General features: G+C 40.8%; 1 protein-coding gene across 2 annotated transcripts in view; it reads right to left on the bottom strand.

The window, feature by feature from the left end:
• Positions 1-6,289: 6,289 nt before the first annotated feature.
• Positions 6,290-18,814, bottom strand: part of atxn1a (ataxin 1a) — a 116,276-nt gene continuing 103,751 nt past the window's right edge. For both annotated transcript variants that reach the window (XM_066673808.1, XM_066673809.1), the window contains 2 exons: positions 13,147-15,212; positions 6,290-11,375 (listed from right to left, as the gene is read on the bottom strand). In XM_066673808.1, coding sequence (XP_066529905.1) covers positions 10,827-11,375; positions 13,147-14,919 — 2,322 coding nt within the window. In that variant the 5' untranslated portion in view covers positions 14,920-15,212 and the 3' untranslated portion in view covers positions 6,290-10,826. The remainder of the gene's footprint in view (positions 11,376-13,146; positions 15,213-18,814) is intronic.

Below are 18,814 nucleotides of genomic sequence, written 5' to 3'. Positions count from 1 at the left end.
GATCCACTCATACCATCACACAATACACTAACACACCACAACCACGTCACTGTCATTGCATCGCTGAGAATGATCTACAACACACATTATTCCTGCTCTGTGGTGGTCCACTGAAGACACAAGGAGAATAAGGGCAAACAGTGCGCATGGTAACAGACAAACTACAATCTGTAACTGTAGGACTATACAATTCCCCTCCATGATCAGTAGAACTGATAAAAATGAACATGGAGTTGTAGACACAGGGAGTTGGTCATAACATTATGGCTAATTGGTGAATAATACACTATAAATAGTTGTACAGATAAATAATGATTATTATATTACAGCTCATATGCACTGCATACACTATCAGCTCCACTTCCACCTCTCCACCACGGTTAAGTTGCATTGTTTGGTGTTCAGAGGTGGCGAGTTACGCAGGTGCAAATCTGTGCTAATTGCGTTAGTTCTGCTCTCCTCACACTGGTGTGGGTTTCAGTGTCTGCCATTAGATCTGATTATGCCTTTCGTTGACACTTATTTAAATGAATGAGGCAGCTACTAATGGAAGGTGATACTCAAGACAGCCACCTCATCTCACACCCACACTCCATTACCGCCTCCTTCAGGACCTGCCCAAACAGAGCTAGAGCCCAGGGAGCCATAGCACCACGCTATTTCTAATGGGGAGCATGGTAAATGCACTTACTGACACATTTCAGTGGGCAGAATCTCCTAGCAACAAGACTGTGAGGTTTAAGTATCAAGAAACAGACACAGATCCAGCAACCTGACCACCCCAAAAAAATAAAAGTGACATATTGAAAGGGTATGGCAATACTTCTTTTGTGTAGTCACCATGTTGAATAAAAAGCATATCATTTTCTCAGAAAAGTAAACAAAAAAAAATGAGCGAAGAAACAAGACACAGTTAATAAACTTTGTCATATTCTGTGGCTTTTATAAAAATGCTGAGCAGACACAGCTGACCACACCTATGGGAGAGACACAGGGTTGGAAATGACTGTGATACAAAGTGAAACATACTCTCTGTACTTGTGGATAAGGAGATATGTGTGGCATTTGCCAATAATAATGGAAAAAAAGCCTGAATACTTGACATTATCTGAGTTTTAGTTAGTTTTTTTTTTTACACTGTATGTCGCCTTAACACAATGAACAAATCACTGTTTTATTTCCAGAACGACAATCATTCAGAAACTCCAGAAACAAATTCATATTTTGCTATTGGCACTGTAATTTTATTAGTACGTGTATACTGAAACAATAAACTTGTACTGGTATACAGACGATTTCTTTTTTTTAACAAATTTGTTCACAACCTGAATCAAATATTGTTGTTTTTTTTATTTTTTGTTGTTTTTTTTTTTTTTTTTGGTTATTTAGAATAATGAAATAAGTTCTAACTAGAAAACCAGCAAGCACCATCAAAGAAAGGGACCATAAAATCCAAGAAAATGGACGTGAGTGTATCCTACAAATAGACACACCACAATTAGAAAATAGAATTTCAATTCTTGAATTCTTATATTAGTTTCCATTTTAAAAAAAGCTAGTGCAAGTACAATATTTTACACAACTTTCAGAGTATGCACGCATATGGAAACAAAATGAAACAAATAAAAATAATCTCCTTTCACAATAGAATTTCCTACTTTAGGCCTTTATGCAGTTATATATGGTTTCTTCTTGTACTACGTAAGGTGCAAACATTACTCCATCTCCCAGGACTGCTTCTGCTACTGGCCTGAATCCTCAGTGTCAACCCCAGGAGTACTGAGTCTCGGGATTGGACGTGACATTCAGTGATTTTTACATTTAACAGTCTTATTCAACATGGTATCTTACATATGATAAGACCAGTACCTCCAAAGCTCTGAAACCATATCACATACAACTCTCTCTATACAAAATGGCCACCTCCATCTGTCGGGCCTCCTCTTTTAGTCAGTAGCCTGCGTCCTGACGAGTGGTTCTATGATCGCAATGCTTTCCGTACAATGGCAATTGAAAGAAACTACGAACAGCCTCTGTTCTCCTTCCAGTGGAAGACATTAAATCTCTTCACGACAACACCCTGCAGCACCCGTGTCCAGCGAGTCTGACACTACTACTACAGCTTCAGTGACCACTCCTTCCTGTGGAATGACCAATGGCTTCCTGTGTCCCTATACAACCCCTTATTTACTGCCCAGCAACTATGAACAAAAAGGGAGATGTCGAAGAAAAAACTAGAACTAGAAGTGGCTGTAAAAGCGTGCAGAGTTACAAAAGAAAAGAAAAGAAAAAAAAAGGAACCTAACATTCACCCTCCTCAATCATCAGTGAGTAGACAGTGTCATTTCACTGGAGGGTCTCTAGGTGGTGCTCAACTGTAAAAGCTGCTGATAAGTGTCTGCTGAAAGCCTGTTCCTTCCTTCACTCTGGGTAAAATGTACATCCTCCAGTCATTAATTAATATATAATGTCATACTGTCATTTAACTCCAGAGGTGAGAGAGAGAAAAAAAAAAGGTACTTTTTAGTGAAATACAGATTTACATTGATGTCGTATTGAGCATTCATTGGCAACATACTCAATGGTACAAAACGGTCATATTTCATATTTTGTTGTTAAAGATATTTTTTTCCTGGACAGCAGAGTAAAACAATTGCTGAAGGATACATACACACACCAGCTGAGAGGTGGTTAATTGCTATATATGAGGACGACATTGGGAGGGTGTAAGAACATTTTTATACACAAGTCGGATATGGCCTTCTGGTCCAAGCCATCGATCGTCAACAGGCCCTTGGTTTCAGTTCTCAGTGGTCTACCAAGGCTAGGACCTGAAGTGGACGGGTGACCCTTAGTGTTCCAGAGAAGGTTTCAGAAGTCTGTTGCTGTATGGTTTGTATTTTTTTCTTCTGTCTCTCTGTGGTGTGGCCAGGCCTAAGACAGCTGGGTACGAGGAGGAAGGGCTGGGGAAAGAACGCACTCTCTCTCTGAGAGAATGTTTGTCAGTTTACCAGCTCAACCAGGACTGGGCTTCTCACTGCAACAGGATGTGTGTGCCCCCATACTCAAAGGAGGGCACAAGGTTTTAATATCCAGCATCCACACAGCTGAATAATAACAATAATCATCATTATTAGCATCATCATAGTAAGAAGAACTGATCCTAATAAACAATCTACCCATATTAAGAAGCCCACACACACACACACACACACACACATTGTATAGGGTCAAAGAAAATTCATAAATGTGGGCTTGAAGTTTCTCAGCCTGAGATTACTAAATCCAGCGGTTTGGACATTGACAAGACGTCAAACAACAGTCAAGTTGAACAGAGGACTCCTGGTTGATTTCAGTTCAACGAAAATTAAAAGGTGTTAACATGATTCACAAAAGAGCAGTTTCTTTTCTGAGTAGAAACAAAGGAAAAAAGGAAAAAGAAACAAAAGGATACATGCTTTTGAATTTTCTTTCCTTGAACATTCTTTTCTTGTCATTTTTGTGCCAGTAAAACAAATGAATAAATCAAGAACCTCAGTGGAGCCCCTCAGAGCCTTCACAAATTCTCTTAATGCCTCCACCTCATGATCAGAGTGCTACAACGAAAACCAAGGCAAAAAAATAAAAAATAAAATAAAGTAAAATAAAAAAACCTCTAACGCATCCGTTTCAACGCAGAACTCATGTGACCTAATGAAAAAAAAAATAAAACCTGTTCACATGTGCTACCTAAATCAGTTCCTAGAGGACCACGGCGACTGAAAATGGACTGACTGGCCTCCACCTCTCGACTCGTTGGACCCAGGAACGAGCAGAGAGTGAGGCAGCCTCGCACGAAGAGGAGAAACTCCATTAAGCATTTAAACACTTTTCTTCCTCGCTGGGTTTCTCTCCCTGACGCTCTCGATTTGAATGAATGTTACACCTCAAAAACACTTGGCACCATGACCAAGTCTATCTCTCGAAATAGAAAGTGCTGAAACAGTATTATAAAGTCTACTCTATAAATGACAAAAATGTGCATTTTTTAAATTTTCTGTTTTTACAAAAAAAGTGGTCCCCATTTTATGAGGTTAATCTTATGATGAGTTTCTCGGTCTGGATCACTCCAAATAGTGAGGATCAGGGCTTATTCGACGACGAGAAAGTAACAACGACATAACACAGACAGACAGACAGACAGACATAAATACAGTCTCTAGTTGCAGACAAAGAGGGTCAGGAAGGCCTCAAGAGGGTGGCCTAATCACTCAGGCTATGAAACACACACACACACACATATAAGAGCATTTGACTATGCTAAACAGACACGTAAAAAACTAGACACTAGTCACGTCTGCTTTAGACACACTCCTCATCCCTGAGTAAAACCAGAGGAAAGAATTGTGATGTAAAAACAAACAAACAAACAGACAAACAAACAAAAAAAAAAAAACACACACACACAAATGAATATCCCCTAGATATCAAGCCATGGTCTCCAAATGGCAAACTCACCCACAGGCCAAAACCAAACAAAAACGTGAGATGCACTGAGAAAGAAGAGAGGAAATGTGCAAAACTGGACAGATGCAATGTTTTAGCAGAAGGGTCAGCATCTCTAAAAATAGTGAAAGTTACAGTCCCTGGTGTGAAGCAAACAGTACTGAAAAATCACACACATCACACACTTAAAGAAGTACGAACGCTACATGTATTCTGACAGAAGTGGATGGATGGTTTATTTATTATTATTTTATTTTTACTAGGAATGCTCACACTTCACTTACTTTGTTGATAAATAGCTATAATCGCTGTCCAAAGAAACTACAATTTCTTTTTTACATCATTCGAACACTTCAGCTACTTCTTACACTGTGTTAATATTTCACAATGTGGAATGTGGCCTAAAATTGGTTTACATTAACATCAAGGGTTAAGAACATTCTTGCCTTCTGTAATGTGACCATTTTGGATTTTTTGTTTTCTTTGGACAGCAAAAGCATAAGTGAGCATTGGGTTCATTAGCTTTTTAAATAGCCATTAAAATTCAGTTAGTGCACTCTTAACACACTGGTGCTAATAAAGAAGAACTTCTTATGGTTCCCCGAAGAACCTTTAAAGGATGTTTTTTAAAGATATATTTCAAAGATGTTTTTGTGTCTGACACATAATCAAAATTTATACTTAAAAGTGCCTGTCAACATCTACCTTTATTTTAACTTTAAGAGGGATGCTGAATAACCTTTTCAAGTAATATGGATCTTTTAGGTAAGATACATGTTAAAATTGTCCTAATAAATTAGTTTTCAACATTTTAATAAGAACTAAACAACAAATGCCAACAACATTATGCAATGGCACGGTTAATGGAGAATTAAAGTTCAAGAGATGCACATTTCTTAGAAAGAGACAAGGGCAAAACTAAAAAATATATGTTTTCAGCTTATTTCAATAACACCAAGGTCCCAATGATGGACACTACACCTCTCACTACGTACAGTGCTGTGTAAAATCACAGACCACCCTTTGTTTATTTAAATTAAGTACAAGCTAGTCCCTTTTCAGGAAAGTCAAACCTAAATAACTTTAATATGTGAAGAACAGGAAGAACAAGGAGTTCGTAGATAAAAGGAATATGAAAGTCCTAATCAAATGTTCTTGTAGGCCTTCAGAAGATAGATAAACTTCAGAGCCCAAATTGGGATTATTTAATCTTAAAAAGCAGAAATTTTTTTCATTTTTGTTGTTTGTTTTCTGTACTTTTGTTTATGACTAAAAATGAATAACATGGCCATTTTGCCTGTACAATTAATAAAGAAGGAGTGGTCTGTGACTCATATACAGAGCTTTCACTGGTAAATTTCTCTGTGTACTGATTTTTATTTATTTATTTAAGTATATGCTTTTGTATATCTCATGCCACCTGTAGTTTCTGGTTCTCAGTTGCATACATCAAAGCACAATATCAGTCTCTCTCTCTCTCTCTCTCTCTCTCACACACACACACAGTTTCCATTACCACACCAACAATCATATATAGACAAATGATCCATTCTCATCTATTGGCTGCCAGAAACCTTCCCTGTGAATGAAGAAGTGGTGCGAGATTATACTGTATGACTGTATGAGTGTAAGAATGGGTGTGTATTTACGGCCGTGTCTAAACAGCCTTTTGTTCTGAGTGTACCCTTGAAACGTGCACCCAAACCAAGTTATTGGAAAATTAGAAAATACTGATGGGATTCTATGGCTCTGAAGCGAAAATGATAGCGATACAGATAGAATAGATAGATGAGAGAGAGGGTGTGGTGGTGGTGGTGGGGTGGGGGGGCATGCTGGGGTTTGCAGTTGCACATACAGGCCGAGCCACAAAAATAAAAGGTAGCTGGCGGTTGTGGCAGGTAAACGGGTGCGAGGCGTCACTGGTTTTGCATGGTGTACCTGAAGAGGGTCTAGAGGTCACTAGCAGTAGAGGGTTGAGCTGGGTTTAAAAAGGACAGACACTGTCACTGCATATATAGTCTTTAAATTTCTCCCTGAAGATACGAAGGGCTGGCCGTGCAAACTGCGACAACTCAAAGAGGATGAGAACGCCACGCTGTTAGAGCAGCTACTGAGCTTCCGCCAGAAAGATGCTATGTCCTTTTTGGTTTGAACACTGGAGACTAGGGTTATTGCTAAGTCTTTATTTGGAATGCTTCTTGTGTTATACCAGTAGCCTACAGAACCTAAGCAACCAGAAAAAAGAGAAGCTGTTCAACAAATGCCACGGAGTTCAAACACAGAGAATAAAAAGCTATGGTGAAAAATGAGCATTATAGATGAACTTACTTATAGATGAACTTACTTATAGATGAAAAAATACATTAAAGAGCAATCAGTCATTTGCTCCAAAAGCTCTTCCTCTAAATATGAAACAGCCGGTGACTTATATCTATCACGGATTCTGTACTAAACCTTTTAAACATGGTCAACCCCTCGTGGGGCCCCACTCTATGGAGCATAAACTGGTTCATTCTAGGACCAACAAATCTATTGAATTCTTCATCTGATGCAAGTTTTGATTTATAGAAGAAAAATATACAAATCATAAATAATACCATAAATAATCTTTGCTACTTTTTTGGTGGTAAACAATGACTGATCACTGCTTTAACTGAAATGAAAAAACAAATCCTGTATTTTGCCCAAAACTAACATATGTTATCATTCAAATCCATTGCCTGTCGCAAAAACCCTACCACAAACACACACACACACACACACACACACACACTTTACAGACGCTATGACGTGAAATGTCTAAATGAAGAATAAAAAGAAAAAAAGAAAAAAATGCACAGTTGTGATGTTGATCTGAGAAACCCTGTTTTATTATAAAAAAATAAAGCATTTTATTTTTTCAAATTGAATATGGGGTGCATTCACCCACCCGCCACCATTCATCAGGCCATCCAAGCACACATCCATCCAATTACCCATCCATCCATCCATCCATCTGTCCATCCATGCATGCATTCATCCCTCATTATCATCTTCACCACCACCATCATCATCATCATCATCATCATCATCTTCATCATCTCTCACCATGTTACCATTCAAATACTCCTGAACACAGCCGTCAATCAGAGGGCTTAACAAGTGTGCAGGCTTTAGGCAGCGGCTCCTCTCTACCCACTTTGAGTGAGTTTATAAAAACGAGGCCACATCAGGCCACTAAGCCGAGCGAACTTGTTAAGAAACTGCTACATTTCAGTAAAATGGGTTTTCAGCCATGGCCGAAAACTAAATAATAATAATAAAAAAAGTCATGTTACTACCTCTCCAGATGTGCAAACTGCAAGATTCTCTTAAGTAGAACTTTAAACAGAAACACTGGACAAATATTTCAGGAACACTTCACCAAAGGGCAGCATTCTTAAAGCTCTGATATAAAACTTAGAAAACTATTATACTGCTTTTGACAACTTTATTTCACCTCCATATTTGCTGTAATAAGCCTGTGTAAGTGTCTGTAAATGTTTATGAAAGGCTTATGTAATGTTATATGTGTGACATTGTGTAGCCTTATGAATGCTGCCGTTCAGTAAAGGGATATATAAAATGTCATATACATACACTTACACAAACACCCCACACATATATTCAGACAGACAGATACACAGACAGACAAACACCCACACACACACACCCACCCACCCACACACACACACACACACACACTCCAGACTACTGAAAGTAATGCATGTCTTGCCTTTTCACATCTGTTTGCACTAAGGCGTCTGTTCAGTGTCTTGGGAGATGGACTGCATACAGTGATTTAAATACAGTCTATGCATTTCTATACATGTTCATTTACAAAAGAGACATATAAGGACACATAGACATGACTGAGAGGTATATGTGTGTGTGTGTGTGTGCGTGTGTGAATATCCACATACGTACATTACAAACGTGTACAGGACACCCTTAAACCCCACTAAAATGTCTGTGTCCAGAGGTTCTCACATACGCGTAATCTCTTTCTCAATCGCTCCTTCTCAATCTCTCTCTCTCTTTATGGCATATTTGGACAATCTCTTTACCTCTTCACACTCATATCGTTTCATTTATATGATTAAAATGGCAGTTACTTCACAGGCTGTGCCCATGCAACACTTTATCAAAGTGAAAGAGTTTGAACGCCTAAGGCTGCTTTAGTCTTTCTACCTCGATGTTAAAAGATGAATTCCAAATCTTTGCAAATCTCTGCATAAAATTTACACAAACATTATTCACAGAGGTTTGATGTGAAATCCATGAGAATTGCTCACTGTGGTGGTGAATGGAACCAGACCTTTGAAGCATTTAATGTCTCTAGGGACAACACGGAAAGACCTTGTTTTACAATAGTTTTGAGTTCAATTATTTGAGAAGGTTTTGGCCTTAAAAGCGAAAGCGTATTTTTCATATTCGCAACTATTTTACCATCGTCAGCATTACACATAAAACCTCAGAAACCAAGTGTCGGTTCACCAGTTATTTTGGATCGTAAATAAAATGTGAACCCTGGTTGTTATCACCTCCAACGTAATAGAATCTTACTCTTTAAGTTTGTCTGCAATGGACCGGTACACAGTAAACACGCTGGAATGATCTGTTTACACCTCAATGTGTGCAGTAAGTTTGAAAATCTGTGGAATTCTCCTTTAACTGAGGAAGCAGAGCTGTACAGACAAGAGCAACAAAGCACCTTCTTTAAAAACAATCTCTCTCTCTCATTTTTTCTGCTTTTGTCTCTCGCACCTCATCCCCATTCACATTCATTCTTTTCACAGAGAGGGGACAGCTGTAAGTCCCCACTTTTCCACAGAGCTCTATATTCCTCTGCTACTCAAATACAACATACTGTACAGTACTGTGTTTATGATCAACGGAAAATAATAAGTATAATAATAGTAATAATAATAATAATGACTTAATTGCTTAAAATAACTATCAGCTAGTGAGTGTGACAGGTACATAAAGTGCTTCATTCACCTGTCCCTCCCTTCTCAGGCGACGTTCTCTCACTTTCTCTCAAATAATCAGTTTCTTTCATCATAAAAAAAAAAGAAAATGCTAGGGTTACACCAAATGTCTCTTTACCCCTCTACATTTCACTGAAGTCAATGTTTTGAGAGACACATAGACACATACCCATTCTGGGTTTACATGACTGAAAGAAGTAAGCCCTGATTGCAAGGTTTGCACATTCATTGCAGAAAAAATAAACTACCCATCAGGACAGACAGGAGGGTTTAGGGACAAAATAAGAAGCAAAACTAGAAAAGAATAAAATAAAAAGGTTCGTTTGGATAATATAAAAGCAAGCTCAGCTGTCTCTGAGTCTGTTAGTATAGTTCCCTCTTTTCGTAAGGAGCAACTGGCACTGCTTGATGACAGGTGTCACTTCTCAATCTTTCTGTCTCCACTAGATCACAGCCAGATTTGAGCAGTTCAAGTCCAAAAAGTACAAGTTCTACTCTCTGTACCTGGCTTACTCTCCTCTGATCACAACACTCTGCCTGGTCTGTACCTCAGAATGAAGGTGCCCTTCTGTTCCTCAGAATAAAAGCTAACACAATCCATGCTGAACTGACATCACTTTAAATATACCTCAGATCTCTTTGCGATGGGCTTGGGATTGTCTTTGTTTATGTCTGAATCTCAGATGAGACTGCTTGAGCAGGATGGCTGACATCATGTTATCTCCTGCATCCAGTGAAGGAGTGATTTCCGTCCTGCCTCCCTGAGCAATGTCATCCGACACCTAATCTCTATCCTCTCTCCTGCTCAAATATGAATGGAGCTGGGACTAAAGCACTATGTGTGTGAAGGCATCCCATTTAGTGCTACTTCACACAATGTCCTTCAAAGTCATCCCCTTGTATTATGAAAGAAAAAAAGGACACATGTAGGGCTATAAAGTTTGTGAGATATTTTGTACCCTGGAGGGCATCATGCAGTGCTCAGGTGTCCTATATAAACCCTCCTCACCTTACACTATATGTGCCCTAGATTTGTCCTGACTAAAAAAAAAGAAATTGCACCAATTGCCTGTATATATTCAATGCGCCTATTTAAATGTTATTACTACACATAAGGTGGTAGGTATAGGCCTATACTGAGTTAATTTAGCCTACCGTACAGGAATCTGGACAGAAAAAAACAACAGAAAACAAACAAAATTAGTGAAATCAAATCTGAAATTATTTTTAAAAATATCAAAGATCAAAACAAAAGAAAAAAAGAACATTGTGAGGGTAAAATCATTTGTTTCATTCATTTCAAAACCACAATCTGACAGTCCGATGGGCTTTTCACTTGCCAATATTTGATCTGCCTTCAATGCTGATTTTAACCTCCTGAGGGATGAAAGAAGGCTTGGGAAGAGTCAAAGGGGGCTCCTCCTCTGACTTCTCCACTTTGCGACCTTCTGGGGCCGACCATCTTCGTTTGCGTCCAGTGGGTTTGTTATTGGACTCCACCTCTATAGATGGTTGGGCTTTGCAGGTTCCCCTGTCCCCGAACCTCAGTTCTCCGTTCTCTGCATTGGCCTGAGTAGTCGGCCCTCCCTGACTAAGTCCGTTCTCCTGCTCCGTGTGCCGTGTGCCCCCTCGCGTCCCACCTAAAGGTGCTTTGGGGGGTTTGAAGGGTGGTCCAAGGCCAGACGCATCTGGGATCTGACCTTGACTCTTCTTTAAAGAGCCGTTCTTCAGGTTCTTGAGAGTCAGGGAGATACAGACATCTCCCACTGAAAGTTTGGCGCACGGCAGCTCCAGCAGCTGGGTTGTTCGGTCAGGACAACAGGACGACCAGCCTTGACCAAACACAAAGAATGGGTACTCCACCAGGACCTCCACACTGACCTGAGAGACAGAAGAAAGTACAGAGACCGAGAGAGAGGAAAAGGGAAGAGAGAAAACACAGAACTGTGAATGAACTGCTTTAACGAATAGATGTCATTTCACTTATTATGAGTCTCGCTGCTGACTGTGTGTGACAGACTTGCAGCTCGAGTAGGCGGCCTGATCTCAATTCACAGATAAATGAAACAGATTTTTCACACAGCCCCCTCACTTCAGAACAGAAGGGAACTGAACTAAGGCAATGACTCAATTCCGCCTTTGAATCCCACACAAACAGCACCAAACAAGGGCAGCATACGGTAAACAAGCGGAAGAATGATGGTGGCAAAGGCAGGGGACAGATACAGTAGACTTCCAGAAAACTGCATTACTTCGGCACAGATGTATGAGGACAAATAAATTAACAGCAGCAAGCGGTCACACCTCCAGTGCGTGGTAATCAGAATGAGTACCATATGCTTGACCAAATTGTGAAATTGTAGAAAAAAAAGGGTGTCAATGCCCGAGTCTGTCCTACTTTTGTTGCAATGACAGCTTTTATAATGTCTAAACATTGCTAAGAAAATTTGATTGTGATTTAGCCACAAAAGCATTAGTGCGGCCAGTTACTGATGTTGGATGATTAGTCATGAATCACAAGCATCAGTGATATTGAATAGTGCTCCCAAGCACAATACCCTGGAGCTTCTAGCTTCTAGCTTACACTTGGCATTTATCATGGTGACTGTAGGCTCATGTACAGCGTTAGAAAAGCATCCAATTCACCTGCCAAAGCTTTTCTGGGATTATAAAAGCTATGTGTGCCACAGTGATGTTTGTCAGCAATGTGAGCAAATTAAAGTAGAGGAGTTCAGCAAACTGATGTGGCATGTGAACATTGAAGGGGTGCGTGGAATTATAATGTGCCTTGAATAAAAATAGTTTGTTAAAGCCTCTATTTACAATGCTTTGCAAATATTATTGTTAACGCAGCATATTCCAAGTATCTTATCTTGGGTGACTGAAAGTTCAAGCAGGGCCCAAAGAATTCCTCAAACTATGACTAATGTTTTCTTACAAGGATGTCTAACTTTTCTGTGGAAATGGTAAGACATTCCATGTAACTTGTTTTGATTATTTAACTAAATCAGTTCACAGCACTTATGGTGAGTGATATGCCAAATATATTGTTTCATGTTACTTACAAACTATACCAGTAGTGCCACATTTAAAAACGAATGCGTTTTATTCAATATTGCAATAGTGCAGAGTATTAAATCTCATTTAAAAAACAGAATAATGTTCTCTTTGTGATGAGAAATATAATCAGCTTTCACAGAATATATCCACCTAGTTCTATAACAGTAATTACATTATCTACTTATCTTACAATGCATCAAGTTTCTCATTGTGTTTACTAATATTTTAGTCAGTCACGCTGTACACATTCCCTGGTTTTCTCTTTTCTTACTATTCTGGAACAGTAACATGGATCTGTTTAAAAAAAGTGTTTTTATTTTATTTAGGTTTTTTAGAAGTGTATTTAGAAAATTTCTAAACAATAATATTCCAAATCCAATGTTTGAATATTCTTAATAACTACATGTTTGCTAAAATATCGCTGCTCTTTAAAGCTGTGATATTAAAATAATGACATTGTTATTATATTAAAATGGTCTTAAATGGACAATAATATTGATTATCATAAGTATTTCTTCAGCAATATATCGACAATAAAAAAGGCTATTGTGGTTGGCCTACGTCCACCTCTAGATATCAGTGCACACCTCACCTGTGAACGATGCTCTCCCACTGCAAACTGAATGATGGCAAAGTTGGATGTATGGCTGCTGTCTATGCGCTCCACGGTACTGGAGTCGATCTTCAGTTCGCTGCTGATTTCGGCGCTCTGGATGAAGTCCTCTGTCTTTAGGTCCTCCACCCGCTTCAGTTCACCGTCTGCAAGCTGGATGATGGAGCCCTTTGCAAAGTAGGGGGGCAGCGAGGGGGCTGAAGGGGGAGGCGGAGTGGCCAGCAGACTGGCAGGAGCCGGGACCATGGGGAGATGAAGCTGGGCCTGAACCACGGCACCTGCAGGGTGGGGGTAAGGGGCTAAAGAGTCAAAGGTTTCACCTTTGGGGGTTGTTGAGGTGACAAAGGCATGGGGCAGTGCTGCGGGAAAGGCTGCGGCTGTTGATGTGGCAGTTGCGTCTGCCCCGCTGACAGGGATGATGACCGGGGTCCCGGGGATGACCAGATGTTGAGGCAGGCTAGTGTGGTAGCTCAGAGGCTGTTGCTGCCCTGTGCCTGCAATATAACCAATAATGGGCTGATGAGTGGGATAGAAGTTCGTAGAGGTGAGGCCCAAGGACAGCGGCTCGGTCACATTGTGTGTGGTCTGGATCACTGTGTGAGGGGATAATGTGGTTACTGCTGCCTTTAGACCATCCACAGGCAAAGGTGGGGGCGGAAAGGGGAGCGAGGTGCTGGACGAGGAGCTGGAGGGAGTGCGGTTGATGGGTTTTCCCACACAGATCCCTCCTTTTTCAGGCGGTGGGGGTGGAGGCAGCTTGTCTAGAGTGCCCCCTGGGTCAACACTGCTGGAGGTGTGACTGTTGGGCACTAAAACAAGTGAGGTCCGCATGGCAGAGTTACTGTCCTGCACGTATTCGGCCGGCAGTACCATGTGCCGGGCCTCGTAGTGCTGCTGTTGCTGCTGGTGGATATGATGCTGCTGAGTGGACGAGACCCCTTTGCTCTGCTTTCCCACAATGGACTCTGACAAGCTGAAGCGTTGGCCCTTCTCCATCTCTCCGTTTAGCACCTCTCTGACTCTGGTCTCCTCCTTCTTAGGTGCCGGTGCATCCGCGTACTGCAGCAGGACCTGAGAAGGCCCGCTGAGGGCCAGTGTGTGCTGAGGGTGGAGGTGCAGTGGGAGGTGTGCATGAGCATGGGGTGAGGGGGCAGTCCGAGGTGTAGACATTTGGACGTACTGGGGTGGATGGACGCTGTCCGACATGGGTGGGGCAAGAGGACGACACAGGGGGTGCTCGGATTTGGACGAAGAAGAATTGGTGGAGCTGGTGTAGGCTTCACTGTGTCGCTGGGATGTGGCGGCGTTAGTGCTGGGAGCTGGCGGAGGGGGTATGAGAGGCGAGATGTAGCTAGTATATGGTGCAGCATAAGAGGGGCTGATGAAGTGCAGGTTCGGGGGTAATGGCGTGTACTGGATCGTGCCCCCATGCTGAGAGAGGGGGGATGTGTACACGGCTGGGACGGTGGTCACTGCGGTCGCGCTGCGTGTGGACTGTGTGGAGCAGGGAGACGGGTATTCCACCAGTGGCTTGTACTGAGGGCTTTTGGATTCGGCTGATGTTGTCATGCGTTGACCACCACTTTCTTGCCCGCTGGCTACGCTGGCCAACCAGGCCAGGTTCCCTGTGCGCTGACTCTCACTAGCCGGTGCCATCACCACAGGCTTCTCGTCTGAGGGCAGGGTGCTTGCCGGGATCTCGCGCTTCTTTGGCGGCAGGCATTCATTGCTCCGCTCCTGGTTGGACTTCATGGTGCTTGAGGCTGGACTCTCTTCCCTGTTGTTTCTCTCTGTTTATCTCTTTATCTTTCCCTCTGTCCCTCTCTCTGTTTGACCGCTGGTTGGCCGGTGCTGTTGGAGGGACTTGGGATGGGGGTTGGAGAGGTGTGGAGGTGGGAGGGGTTGGACACCTCCGTTTAGGGCCGGATGGATGCAGATCTCAGTCGAAAGCAAGAGAATGCACGCCTGCCACGAAAGAGCTGTGCTCGCGTTTCATGCGGAATCATTTCCCTCTGAAAGCAGGGCTCCAGGACTGCAGTGGAAACCTGCAATATGCACACAAAACCAATTATTAAGAGCTACGCCTTGAAAAATCATTACAATATTACATTTCAAATATCTACCCTAGACGTCTTCCTTCCACCTTTAAGTTATGTCATAAGAATGCAGAGGTTTTCTGTGTATAGATTAGATTAAAAATCCTCACTCTCAGTTACATTCTTCATTTTGGTCAGAGTACCACTTCAATACAGAGTGTGGTTGTATACCCATACGGTACACAACGTGTACACAATGTATACCCATTACGTCAAGGTTTCTATGTATTGCAAGCACCAAAGCAAAGGAACCTAGACAGTGTATTTTAAGGGTAGCAGGGCGTTTGAACTCGTTTTGTTTAGGTGTAGATGCGTACGGATATCTGTGTGTATGAGCAGCGCTACTTCTTCACCATCTGCACACACTGTATGTGTGAAGTGTGAGAGAGGACCCCTGCAGGGAGAGATGGAACACTCAGTGTGAGCATCATTAATAATGCACTGGCAGCTCTGCACTCAACACTGATTTAAAACCAGTAAAACACACTCTCTTAAACACTCTCACACACTCTCATTCACTCTTACATACACACAGACACACACCAGCATGTGATACTCAATGATATCCACTATTCATAAATACTAATGGAGGCACATGGAAACACTTATATTATGTTTTAATTCTAGGAATGCTCAGTTAAAACACCTGGGAACAGTATACAAAAATTAATTCTGATTGTGGTCTATACGTGTTTTATGACGTAAATACATAAATCTAGGGCTGGACATTAATTACACACACACACACACACATTATATACGGTATACATTATTAATAGCGTCTGATGGCTGATGGTATTTACAGGGCACTGCTGACAGTTTATTGCACTCCATTTTAAAGTAAAAACATTAATATTGACAAAGGGGCCAAGAGGTATGTTTGTCATGTATCCTGTTTGCTCATTGCCAGGTTTTCTGTGGATTTTATATTATATTGTTCATATGATATTAAGCATTAAGAAATATATCATGATATAAATGTTGTCCATACCGTCCAGCTCACGGGAAGCAGGTGCATACACTTGTACTATAAATGTAACCAAACTTCACAGCATATACAATATGAGCCATGTTTCTACTTTCCATGATGTAGGCTATTTACAATTACATTTCTGGCATTTGGCAATAACCCATACATTTTTAATCATGTTGCAGTAAAGGCAAAACTTTGCCTGACTGTTGGTACAGCGTAGTGTTCCTCCTTAAGTGGGGAACTGAACCCCTATGTGTTCCCTATGGCACTTGTGTTACACAACCATAAAACGTGTTAATTAGCTTATTTATGCAGGTAGCTGACTTTTCAGGATTTAAAATACCAATCCGTTTGGCTTTAAGGCTTGTTTGATGGTCCTCGCTGAGATGCATTGACTGCGCCCACCCGACAGTGTCTGCTCCGTCCAGTGCATGTGGGAGGGCTCTTCTGCATTTCAAACAGGGAGCTGATGATTTAAGAGGTGTCTCATTGCAATAAGAGCTGGAGAGAACTGCTGGAGAGAATGAATGCTCTCATTATGCTGATGTCTATTTAACTGTTCTCTTCATCTTATGAGCACTGTCCTGTAGTTTAAGTGAGGAAATACCCATCCTTCTACACAGCAAAATGATCTTCACTCATCACACACTTTACAGCCCTCTACAGTCTCTCTATCACTCTTTACTCACTCACTTTTCTCATCATTTATTCATCTGAAGCAAACTTTTCTAACATTAGAGACCTCCTGTGATGCAGAAACCCAAAGACATGCTAATCTGAAAAGAACCACACTCTCACACGTAGCATTTCAGGCTCCAAAGGAAGAGCTGTGTAGTACAGACTCTCCTCTCAGATGAGTCTTTTCCTTCATAGAAAATGAAAACTCACCAAGTAATGTAAAGCATGAAATTAAATTTCACAAACGGTTGTAAAGCAGGGAAAAGAAATCATGACTGAAACAAAAAAACACACCATTATGGATGTGAAATGTGGTAAGTGTGAGATGCAAAAATACTGAGCAGGATATTATCCAGTATATTTTATTTGAATCCTCCCATGCAGAAGGACATTTTCAGCTGTGAATGATTTACTTGCACTTACTGCAAGATTATGATTCATTCATTGGCCAACACCAAAATTTCCACCAGACAGACATCATTTGCTCTAAATGTAAGGTGGGAGTTCAGTGAAAATGCCAAGCAAATTTTAAACAATAAAAAACGGTTATAATGAAGTGTGAGTTTGTTAGAAAAGAAGTTCAAACTTTAAAGAGTTTTGAAAGAGTGGAAAAATCAGTGTGTTCCAAGTCGACATGTTATGCAGTTCCTTAAAGGAGCAGTTAGAGGTTTTCTCTATTGATTCTTCTTGATGAAACAGCTGATGAACAACCAGAGGCTGGGTCCATTCTAAACATGACTACCTACATGATATATATACATGCTTAAAAGAAAGTTAAGTTTTATGTTAGCCCCAAAATGTAGCAGAAAATCTGAAAATATTCACATAGAAAAAAAAAAACATTTTTGTATGAAGCTACATTTTGGGGCTAACATAAAACTTACTTACTTTTATTTAAGCCTCTTGTGAGACATTGTGGAAAAAGGGACCAACGACAGAAAATAAGACCCAAGACCAAAAGGCTTTATGACAAAGCTTACACACTCCTGTTCTTTTTTCATAGTGCCCGGATCATTCTCTTTTCTAAATTTTTTTTTAACAGGGCTGTGTGCATCAGACAAAGGCAGTGGAGCATGCTAATGAATAAATTAACATAATTATGTTCATACAGACTCGCTTCTTTTAGATGACAATAGTCTTTTGTCGGTACATAACACATTGCAGCTGCAACCTGAAACATTTGATTAGGGTATAGTTGTATAAGATACAATGTTTTTTTAAAGAACCTGCAACAAACAACACCAAAGAAAAAGACATTCGTGTTACTGCGATTTAAACTACAGACACGCAACAACCTTTTGGCTGAGCATCGTATCATTCAGGCAGTGGTTCCCAACTATAGAACCAGCGACACTCTACACTGCTCACATCTGAGAAGCTCCTCTTCCCACACATCACATTTAGCTCATGAAAGGCTAGTAATTAGCTAATGAGTTCAATCAGATGTATCAGAGAGAGGAAAGTGCTAAACTGTGATTCAGAGTGCACCCCTAGGACTAAAGCTGGGAATGCTAAACTCTCTGAACCAGACTATGCTTTTATTTGTAGCTAAATACAAAGCAATCAAGTAAATTGACACTTAAACCTGAAAGAGAGCAATGAGAGATACATAAAGTGTGGAAGGAAGAGAGGGATTTACACGAAGAGTGAAGTATATCACTGCAGGTTGTAAATAAAAGAATAGCTGCAATCCATACAGACGGGCATACAAGCAAGACACCACCAATTCTCTTTTATACATCTACAGTCTATTAATTTATTCAATATCCTAACAGATTTCGATCAGAAAACAAAACATTCTCAGTGAGCCGTAGTACTGGTGAAGTGAGTGTAAACAGATTCATAACCAAATTATCAGTATACACAATGAGACTAATGGTAACATGTACCATCCACACAG

The sequence above is a fragment of the Hoplias malabaricus genome, chromosome 6 (genome assembly GCF_029633855.1).
Source record: "Hoplias malabaricus isolate fHopMal1 chromosome 6, fHopMal1.hap1, whole genome shotgun sequence".
NCBI classification, from domain to species: Eukaryota; Metazoa; Chordata; class Actinopteri; order Characiformes; family Erythrinidae; genus Hoplias; species Hoplias malabaricus.
This window is presented reverse-complemented; position numbering and strand designations above follow the sequence as displayed.